Source organism: Barbus barbus (genome assembly GCF_936440315.1).
Source record: "Barbus barbus genome assembly, chromosome: 28".
NCBI lineage: Eukaryota > Metazoa > Chordata > Actinopteri > Cypriniformes > Cyprinidae > Barbus > Barbus barbus.
In genome coordinates, this window is record NC_136756.1 from 13,229,219 (window position 1) to 13,241,101 (window position 11,883).

The 11,883-nt window shown below is 37.1% G+C and overlaps 1 protein-coding gene across 1 annotated transcript; it reads right to left on the reverse strand.

Moving 5' to 3' along the window:
- Nucleotides 1-5,609: 5,609 nt before the first annotated feature.
- On the reverse strand, nucleotides 5,610-8,661 carry LOC306847811 (rano class II histocompatibility antigen, A beta chain-like). Its single transcript, XM_079381985.1, has 5 exons — nucleotides 8,603-8,661; nucleotides 7,939-8,205; nucleotides 7,538-7,810; nucleotides 7,323-7,436; nucleotides 5,610-7,205 (listed from the first exon to the last, which is right to left on the reverse strand). The coding sequence occupies exons 1-5, from the start codon at nucleotides 8,649-8,651 to the stop codon at nucleotides 7,141-7,143; spliced, it is 768 nt and encodes a 255-aa protein (XP_079238111.1). The 5' UTR covers nucleotides 8,652-8,661; the 3' UTR covers nucleotides 5,610-7,140.
- Between the last annotated feature and the right edge of the window lie 3,222 nt (nucleotides 8,662-11,883).

The following is an 11,883-nucleotide window of genomic DNA, read 5'->3' on the forward strand; positions in this document are numbered from 1 at the left end:
ATATATATAGAGAGAGAGAGAGAGAGCAAACACATCTTGTTGCATCAGCACGAGGATAACAAAGAAGTTGCGCAACTTGCAGACTCGCTAACAAATATTGACTACTAACAATCTGGCTTGTGCATCAATGAATCAACGAAAACTAAACTGATCTGCCTCATAGAACAAAGACAGACGTGACTGATCGTGACTCACGATCAACGGGACTCCAGTGGAGAGAGTGGACAGCTTCAGATACCTGGGTGTTCACATCACGCAGGACTTGACTTGGTCCTGTCATACCAGCACCCTGGTGAAGAAGGCCAGGCAGCGTCTGTACCATCTGAGACGCTTAAGGGACTTTAGACTTCCCTCTCGGGTGCTTAAGACTTTTTACACCTGCACCATCGAGAGCGTCCTGACGGGCAGCATCACTTCCTGGTTCGGGAACTGCACTATGCAGGACAGACGAGCCCTCCAGATGGTGGTGCGTTCAGCGGAACGTACCATTCACACAGAGCTCCCTGACCTGCAGGACATCTACAGCAAGCGGTGCCTGACCAGGGCCAGGAAGATAGTGAAGGACCTCAGCCATCCCAACAATGGACTCTTTTCTCTGCTGCGTTCAGGGAGACGCTTCCGCTCCATGAAGGCGAACACAGAGAGAATGAGGAGGAGCTTCTTCCCGCAGGCCATTCGGAGTCTTAACCACTCTCCACTATAATCACATCACCCCACACTTCCACTTTGCACATTTTTCAAGTACAATCTGCACTAATTTGTAAAAGGTTACATAAGGATAAATGAGTGGGACTTACATACCATTTGTCTTTAGTATTCCTTTACTCACTTATACACTTTACTGCACTGCACAGCACACGGACACTTTATCACTGACATACACTTTACTTTTTATAGAATCTATATAGAATCATATTAAATTTTTTATTCCTCATATCTATTTTTATTCTCATATCTATTTGTTATTTTATTTTATTGCTAGTTTATTTCTGTATATATGTTTACTGTACTTTTTCTATTTGTATTTTTGTAAACTTGAGGTTTTTCTTAATTTTGTTGGACAATTTGTTGGACAGTCGTACAATACATTTCACTACATGTCGTACTACGTATGTATATGTATGTGACAAATAAAATTTGAATTTGAATTTGTAATGATGTGCAGTATAACACATACACACAACACATATATAACAAAACCTCACAGTCCTCTAACTCAAAAGGAGTAAGATAATTTTAAGTATGGAGAAACAGATGAAAGTGCAATTTCAGTGAGTGAAAGTGTTACAGAAACAAAGCAAACAGGCACTGAAAACACACACACACACACACACACACACACACAAACACAATGAATTAATAGTGCTTTCCAAAACTCTGCTTCCCTCTCTGCCTTTGTCAACTCTATCCAATTCATTGGAGGTTTGAAATATATTTAAATAAAATCTGCAGATGCTTTTTTTTTGTTGTTCTATTACACGGAACTCTCTTTAATCTAGCTGCACTCAAAAAGCTATTCAAACATCTTACATAAATTATGCTCTCAGTATTAAAATCAAAGGCCAACGCCACTAGTCCCAGGGCGGTGGGAGAAAACTTTTGATGGACAGAAGGAGAGAAAGACAAACTTATGATAAGCATATGTCATACTTTTTTTAAAGCCTCACTTAGCCCAGATTTGTCTGCTATTAGCTCAACATCAAAACAATCTGATGATTCCTAGCGTACACCTATACTCTTGAATAGCAATAATTAATGACATTCGTTTTCTCTGCTAATGGAAATATTAGTCATCAGTATTCCTGTTCTTAAAGTGTACTGATCAAAGAGCCAAGCAAAATGTACAGTACAGTACTCTGGATTCAATAAATGATCTGGTTTACTCAAAAACGAGTTGTGTGTTTGGCTTTTAGGGTCGTCCACTGACAAAGATTATAATTGTTTTATACTTATGTGATTGATAAGGGCATTTGTAAGGATTTGTAAGCATTTGTGAAGTCCCCTTATGCTTCAAACACACCACCATCATCCCCGTCCCAAAGAAACCCAAAATTACTGGACTTAATGACTACAGGCCTGTGACTCTAACGTCTGTGGCCATGAAATCATTTGAAAGACTGGTTTTGGCTTATCTGAAGGACATCACTGGACCCTCTGCAGTTTGCCTACAGAGCAAACAGGTCTGTGGATGATGCAGTCAACATGGGACTGCACTTCATCATGCAGCATCTGGACAGACCAGGGACTTATGTGAGGATCCTGTTTGTGGACTTCAGCTCTGCTTTTAACACCATTATCCCGGAAACCCTTCAAAATAAACTAACTCAGCTCTCCGTCCCCACCTCCGTCTGCCAGTGGATCAACAGCTTCCTGACAGACAGACAGCAGTTAGTAAAGCTTGGCAAATTCACATCCAACACCTTCACCATCAGCACTGGAGGGCTGCGTTCTCTCCCCACTGCTCTTCTCCCTCTACACCAAAGACTGCACAACTAAAGACCCCTCTGTCAAGCTCCTGAAGTTTGCAGACGACACCACACTGATCGGCCTCATCCAGGACGGTGACGAGTCTGCTTACAGACAGGAGGTTAAGGAGCTGGCTGTCTGGTGCAGTCTCAACAACCTGGAGCTTAACACGCTCAAAACTGTGGAGATGATCGTGGACTTCAGGAGAAACCCCCCTGTTCTCCCCCCACTCACCATCATGAGCAGCACGGTGACTGCAGTGGAGTCATTCAGATTCCTGGGTACCACAATTTCTCAGGACCTGAAGTGGGACATTCACATTGACTCTATTGTGAAAAAGGCCCAGCAGAGGTTGTACTTCCTTCGCCAGCTGAGGAAGTTCAACCTGCCACAGGAGCTGCTGAAACAGTTCTGAAACATCATTGAATCCATCCTCTGCACTTCAATAACTGTCTGGTTCAGCTCAGCTACCAAATCTGACCTCAGAAGAATACGGAGGGTATTCCGGACTGCTGAGCGAATCATTGGTACAACCCTCCCCACTCTCCAAGAACTGTACTCATCCAGAGTGAGCAAAAGGGCTGGTAAAATCACTCTTGACCTCTCACATCCAGCACACACTGCTACAGAGCTCTGAGCACCAGAACGACCAGACACAGGAACAGTTTCTTCCCTCAGGGGAAGAACACTTGACAATAAACGCGGAACACACAACTCTATTATACATTATTTATTCACCACACTTACGTGTTTTTTTTTTTCCATTTAAAATTTGCACATCAGACCTGTACACACATAATTGTCTATATTATATATTGTGTTTTTGCTGTTTTGTACATTGCCTATTTGGATATTTGGATATTATTATTTTATTATCTGTGTCCTGTTACTCTCTTTCTGTTGCACTGTGGAGCTTCTGTCACTAAAACAAATTCCTCATATGTGTAAACATACTTGGCCAATAAGCTCATTCTGATTCTGATTCTAAATAGGATGTAATAAATACATTTTGTCTAATGTGTCTCTTAAGTAAAGGGTGACTAGTGTATGTGTACTAAGGGTGTTTTTATTACTTCCGCTTTTTAGCTAAGGATATTTATTTGTAGATTTTCAACAAATAAATATGGGGCACATTATCTTTCAAACAGACTGTAATATGCAACATTATCTAGTCAAATTATGAAGTCGAACCATGAAGTCTTTGTCAGGTAAAACTGTCCCAAAATCTCTCAACTGTTTATCTTAATTCAGATAAAACATTTTTTAGGCCTATGGCTACTATGATTTTAATAGAAATGCAATTAAAACATCAATGATAAAATATGTACACCTCTTAAATTAACTTATACTTTGAATGACTTTGAATGAAACATGATCATATTCCACCACGTGACCAAACCTAAAAAGTTTGGGGTCAGTAAGAATTTTTTTTTTCTTTTAAGAAATTTAATTTACTTTTATTCAGCAATGATGCATTAAATTGATCAAAAGTAATAGAAAACACATTTATAATGTTACAAAAGATTTCTATTTTAAATAAATGCATGCTTTTGAACTTTGTATTCGTCTTGAAGAAAATATTTTTTCCACAAAAATATTAAGCAGCACTGCTGTTATATAAATATAATAATAACTGATAATAAATAATAAGAAGCATTTATGGAGCAGCAAGTCATCAAATTTAAATGATTTCAGGGATCATGAGACACTGAAGACTGGAGTAATGATGCTGAAAATTCTGCTTTGCATCACAGGAATAAATCACATTTTAAAACATATCTAAATAGAAAAGAGTTCTTTTAAATTGTAATATTATTTTACAATATTACTGTTTTATCATATTTTTAACCAAGTAAACACAGTGAGCATAAGAGACTTCTTTCAAAAATATAAAAAAATCTTTGAGACTCCAAACTGATGAATGGTAGCGCACAAACAAAGCTTTGAAATAGTGATCACAAACTTAATACAACAAACCATTTTGAGCTGTGATCTGTCAACATGTGACTGTTCATTTGCATTGAAATGTAATTCAGTAGTTGACTATCATTGCTCAATTTACTGTAGTAAACAATCCATAGTATAAAGACAGTCAGTTTCTCTGAAGGTCTTTAGAAGTTTTAAGCATTTTTTCTTTCTCTAAATGCTAAGATCTCAGTCTGTAGTTCAATGTCCACCTTGTGGAGACCCCTGGAAAAACTTAGGATTCATGTGTGAGAATGTTTTGCAACACACTGCTCCTCAGTGCTGCTCATTGCTTGCAGAAAAAGGAAACAGGCTGTCTGTAAAAGTGTATCACCAGCAATAAACAACATCTCAATCTATGTTACTGACAGAAAAGGATGATGTTTCTTTATCACTGTGCATAACACTAACCTGTGTGCTTTTTTTGTAGTAGATCAAACCTACATCTGCAATAACCACCCCCAACACCAACCCCAGTAATTAGTTTATTCCTGTCAAAGTCTTCCAGAGAATGAAGCCATTCTGCCCATATTAGTGAAGTTTTTATAGTCATTTATTCTTAACACTTTAATTCCATCATAACTGATCTTACCCCAATAATAGGTAATGGGTTTATGGGGTGTTCCACTACGTGACACAAGAAATCTTATCTCCAGGTTTGGGAAGTATTCCAGGTGGGAGTGGATCTGGTAGTACCAGTCTCCATCAGCCAGCTCTTCAGTGGATGTCACATCAGCTTTCATCTTTGTATCATCTCTCATCCACGTCAGTTTGATGGGTTTGGGGTAGAAGTCATAGGCTCTACACACCAGCACAGCTTTCTCATTCCCTTTTCTGATTCCCTGACTGAACAGATAATGACTTCTAGTTTTACTACAGAGAGGAAAACATAAAACACACACAAATAAGGGACATGAAATATTGAGAAAAAAAAATCTGTTTACAATTTACTAACCCACAGGCCATCCAAAATGTAGATGAGTTTGTTTCTTCATCAGAACAGATTTGGAGAAATTTAGCATAACATCACTTCCTCACCAATGGATCAAATGGGTGCTTTTAAAATGAGAGTCCAAATAGCTGATAAAAACATCACAAAAACCCACAGGTTTGATAAACACTACTACAAGATAAACTATTTACTGTATGCAAAAAAGTCAGTCTGGGGTCTTCAAGATAAAAGAATTTGAAAAAACTTTATTGTTACTATAAAAATAAGCTACATACATCCGTATACTACTACTAGCTTCATCTTTGTTAGAGACACAGATACACAACTCACACTTTTAATAGATATGTAACTGTAAACAAGTAGGCTAATACAAGCAGTTATAGCTAATGCATAAAGATCTTAAATGAAGAAACTGCAACCAGAGTAAATGAGAAAAGAGTACTAAAATGGTATGCTAACCATAGCTTTCTCCAGGTGTAGACCAGTAAGTAGACTGTACAGAGCAATGGTGGCATAGTTAACTGTAGCTACTTGGGTTTGCAATGCTTTTGGGAAACGCAGCCGTGTTTGACTAACAAGCAAGCCAAAATCCAGTTCCAAAGTGGGATGTAAAGCCCGAGACACACTGCACGATTTTCGATTGTTAGAGATAAAGGAGCCCAGCATTGCCAAACAAATAAAAAAATATGCAAATACCAGGAGATATTTGTTGTTATCTTGCCATGAACAGATCCCATGCAAATTTACATTGCAAACCCTATATCAAAAATCCTGCATCTTCCACCTGTTTATAGCCTACATCAGATCTACTTCATAAATTGACAGTTAGATCAAGTAAAAATGTGTTATTACTTTCCTATTTCTAGTTTGTTTGTTTTGCTTTGAAATGAATGTTTTTAAAGTTTATTTATTAATACTGGTTGACCATTTTTTTCTTTTTGGTTTTACTCAAACATGTTTGAGTAATAACAAGCCTAAAAAACAAGTATAATAGGTAGGCTATGGGATATAAAAGGAATGTATGAATGTTATAATGCAGGGATCCTCAAATCTGGACCTTTCCTGCAGAGTTTAGCTCTAATCCTAACACACCTGAGCATGCTAATCAGAGTCTTCAAGATCATTAGAAAACCACAGGTAGGTGAGTTTGATCAAGGTTAGAGCTAAACTCTGCAGCAGATTGGACCTCCAGGGTAAGATTTGAGTAACCCTGTTATAATGGGTATATAAGACACAGTCAAAATAGGGGTGATAGTGACCTCTGGTGGTTAACTTGTGGAACATCAGTCTCAAAGCATTGATGAAAAGATTGATGAGTAAAATAAATGGTGTACTTAGCATCGACAAACCTTCGCAGATGAAAGCTGTAAAGCATAACAAATAAATACTTAAAATAACATTAGACAAAACCTGAGAGATCTTGAAATAGACCACTAGAACAGGGGAATCTTCAAAACCAAAAAGTCAAGACCAGAATATAATTCGCTTAGGCTATATCATTTATAACATAAACAAGGCCTATTTCACACAGTCCACTCAAACTATGTGTAGGAGGCACTTAATTAACACGTTTGGCTGGTCATCTGTATATAACATTTTATTATAGTGTTGTAGAAGTTTTACGACCAGAGCCTTTGAAAAAACAGCTTTGAGCCCGAACATATAGAGTGCTCACAACTGCAGTGTCATGAAGTCTTCGATAAATGGTCCTCTAAAATGGTAATACAGAGAGATGATGCAGTCCCAGATGTTACGGTTTACTGCTGATCAGTCTCGTTCATTGTTTGCATTGGAAGTAAACAAACTGGAAGTCTGTAAAAGCCTGTAGACAGCAGCAAAACAACAAAATTTCCAACATCTCAGCTGATAATAACAGGGATTTTTTAATCACACCATCAGCTCACCAAATCTGTCTTCATTCTGTATTGTAAATACATACCTGTGTGTTTTCTTTTATAGTAAATTAGACCTCCAGCTGCCATAAAGATCCCCATCAGCAGCCCCACAGACCCAAGAATGATCTTAGACCTTTCAGACTCAGGTAGAGTGGGGTCTGTAAAATGAAAGAAAATTATTAAAATATGTTCAGTGAGGCAACAAACTGAATCTTAACACTTTAAATTCACCTTATCATTTCTTCACAACTATTCTTACCCCAGTGATAGATCATGGGTTTATGGGAGCTGGCATGCTCCACCACACAGGAGATCTTCTCTCCAGGTTTGGGGAAGTATTCCAGGTGGGAGTGAATTTGATAGAGACAGTCTCCATTAGCCATCTCCTCAATGGACGTCACATCAGCTGCCATTTCTTTATCATCTCTCATCCACGTCAGTTTAATGGGTTTGGGGTAGAACTCATAGGCACTGCACACTAGCATAGCTCTCTGATTCACATAATCCAACCGGATAATGACTTCCGGTTGTACTGTAAAAGTAGAAAGAGTTAGACCAGATGTCTTATTTATGTCAAACCAAAATACCAAAGTTTTGAAACTAATAAAATAATATATTCTGTCTTATATGAATAATGTAGTGAATAAGGAACTGTTTTACCTGTCATCCTTGAAAAAGAGACAATTATCTCTCCAATTGTTTTGCATTGGTTCAATACAAATTCTGCTTGTGCAAGTAAAATCTTGTTTTTATTATAGTCCTCTGCCAATTTCTTCCCAAATTCGGTGTTACCAGTAGCCTTATCCTCAGTACTGTTGTATCTAAGATATTCTATCATGTTGTAGGTGACCGATAAGATAAATTCAATGTTTTGTTGAGAGTCAGGTACTCGACATTGTATTTGGACATATCCGTAATGTCCATGCACTGGACAACAGAAAAAGGAAATATAAGGTTAAACAACATTTTGACATAAAAAAACAAAGATTGACTAATAGAAATAATTTTCACTAATAAATAAAATATCATGTTTTTATAACAGTTTTCATAAAAACAAGATATTTGATTGTAATAAACTTGTCAGAAAGAGACATAGTGAATCAGAATTTGATGATTTTGTGATTTGGTAAAGTCTGCTATAGTAGGTCCTTCAAATATTACAGTAGTAAGGAAATCATTCAAAAATTACATCACAATTTAGTTTGACATTTGTTTAGTTGCTAACACAAGATGATTAGTGACGGTAAATTCATTTAAAATATTTAATATTGAGAATTCTACATCACCTGAACACAAAGGTATATTGTAGGAAAAATCATCCTACCTGTTTCAAATAAAGCAGACAAAAACATTACCACAAGATGGTTTTGCATTTTTGCATTACAGTCTGGGCACAGCAACATTACATGCCTGGTTATGATGATAACACCTGTGATGTCATTATAATACACACCCCTCAGTCTGCTACTCAGATATATCAAACCAGAATATCCAGTTTATGACTGACCACAGCACCACACTAAATTATAATACAGGTGTAAGGATCCAGAAGTTCTATGGTCGAATTCACTTCTGTGAACAAACATGCTTGAAACATTTTGTGGAACTTTTTTTTTTTTCCTATGTTCTGCATATTGAAGGCCAGAGAAAGTAAACATTTTCCACACTTTTGAATTAATGACGTGTTTGAACATGAACTTTATTAATTATAGTTTTTCTGATATGTATAATAAATATTATTGTTATAGTATATAATTATAGTATTACAACTCAAGGACCAGATATGATGAACAAAGACAGGAGTCAGAGATGAGATCAATTAAAGAAAAATTTACTGAAGAAAATAGTTTACAGTTACATCAGCAGAAGTCAGCTTTAATACTCTCGATGGAGTTTGTAGGCTCCTCTGCGTGAACTCTCAAAACAATAGTAGTTATACTCTAACAGAGGTCACTGTCATTACATAGCATAGATAAACTTCGAAAATCTCCATACATGGACATAAGCATATCTTCAGTGATTCAGGTGACAAGCAATCAGAAGTCATATGCAATAGGTCTCTCCAGAGGCGTATATATGCCACCCATGGGCCAGGGTGACAGAAGAGGCCCATATGTGTATTCCATATTGGGTGCCGTTTACGAATCTCCCTGGGGAAGTCGTGGCCTAATGGTTAGAGAGTCGGACTCGTAATCGAAAGGTTGCGGGTTCGAGTCCCCGGCCGGCAGGGATTGTAGGTGGGGGGAGTGAATGTCCAGCGCTCTCTCCACCCTCAATACCACGACTGAGGTGCCCTTGAGCAAGGCACCGAACCCCCAATTGCTCCCCGGGCGCTGCAGCATGGCTGCCCACTGCTCCGGGTGTGTGTTCACGGTGTGTGTGTGTGTGTGTGTGTGCATTTGTTCACTACTCACTGCTGTGTGTGTGCACTTGGATGGGTTAAACGCAGAGCACCAATTTCGAGTATGGGTCACCATACTTGACAATACGTCACGACACATGTCCTGTACAGACAGATTCTAACACACACACACACACACACACACACGCGCGCGCGCTGAGTTGTTCAAACCCAAGCTTTAATCCAAAACTTTCCATAAACATCCAGATTTGATGTCTTATTTCTCAGCTAGAGGTTTCAGTCAATATTCTTTTCTATTTTCTCATGTTTAAAGATGTTTGTATCATGTAGATGAGAGGCTCTAATGACCATTATGACCTAAGCTGTCATAGTAAGCCAGAAGAGTAAATGTATGTTTTGACGTGTTGGGAGAGAGCACATTCCAGTGTGAGACATGTAATTCTATACTATTCAAGTTTCACACGGGGAAGACCTTCAAATCATTTAATAGTTCCAATAATAATATTAATTAAAAACCTAATAAACCACTCTAAAGATATATATTCCAGAATCCACCCCTTCAGTTATGACATCTAAAACCCATTTGGTTTGAACATTAACATTGTCAGTTCAATAAATAGGCTATCCAAACATTTGGTATACATATAAATGCAGAGAGATTAAATATGGTTATTAAAAAACCTGAAGTTTAAATGTAGTGATAAAATTGAAGTGTCTTTCAGAACCTCCCTGGATTTCAGGGACATTTTTATAAACTTTTGGAAAGTTTCTGAAAATTTACCAGAAAATTTCTCAGTCTCTTAATAAACCACTTAAAAGGATATATATTGAAGCAGCAGTGGATTCCAGAATTCACCCTTTGCAACCCTATACTTGCCATTGTGAGGGAATCACAGTCTCGCTAATCATCAGTTTGGAAGCATATGGAGTTTGTCCAGCACAATCACTACCATTTTTGAACAAGGAGGAACGTCACAACCCTAAACAGCAGCAGCTACAGCAGTACATTTATATTTGTACAGTACATTTATCTCTGTGTAAACAGAAAATTGACAGTTGCTTGTTATAGAAGAGCAATAGGAAGATTGTAATGAAAGAATGTACAGTATGTGGGTGGTGTTAGGGAAAGACAAAAGAGTGTAAAAATGAATAAGCAAGGGTGAATTGTAAGTTTACATGTAACATTTCTACAAAAAATAAATGTACTATATAAATAAAAAATTGTTTATTTTTATGAACTACAGTTATGATGTTTCCCAATCTTTTTCACCATTTTTTTACTGCTGAAATATGTATCTAAAATGCTCAGTGACAAAACTGACAATTTTTGCATAGTATCAAAAGCAGTCTATCATGAATTAGAAAAAACTGCATGTAACAAATATGAAAAGAAAATGCATATAACAAAACAATAATTCCATCAGTGTTCTGTGGAGTTGGTCTGGCTCTTGGGCTGCTGGATTTGGCCATTGGAGTTATTTTTATTGGCAAAAAATTGATATAATTATACTGAGACGTTAACACTGACACTGTTGTTAGTTCTGTTGTCGTGCACAGATGACGTGTAAATTTGCATTGCAAAATATATGTCAAAAATAACGTTTTTCCAATTGTTTCAGTGCATAGTGCATCTAGATCATATCTGCCAAATAAACTGACATTTAGATCAAGTAAAATATGATATTACTATATTATCATTTTTAAATATCATAAAATATGATATTACTGTTCATCTTTCAATAGTAGTCGATCATTGTCTCCGCTTTGCAAAAGACTGTGATTAAAGTTTATTGATTAATGCTATTTATGTAATGTTATTTTCTTTTGGTGTGGATACATTAATACACACTACAACAAGACACAAACTATTCTTCACCATATGCACTTACTGTAAGTCTAGCTTTAAAAACAACAGATTCAACAAAATAGTCACTAGTGTAAAACAGCAGTAGTCTGTTGCTGAATGTTGCTGTTGCTGTTTCTAAATGTCCTCATATTTGATTGTAAGGGACATGTACTAATGTGACATTTCATATTATACACTCTTATACACAAAAAGAACCTATGCACTCTCAGAAAAAAAAGGTACGAAAGCTGACACTGGGGCAGTACATTTGTACTGTATATTGGTACCTTAAACATACATATTAGTACATAAAGTGTACATATTAGTACCTAAAACGTACAAAAGGCACCGCCCCAGTAACAGCTTTCATATACAGGCTGTGGTGTGTAGGCTTGTC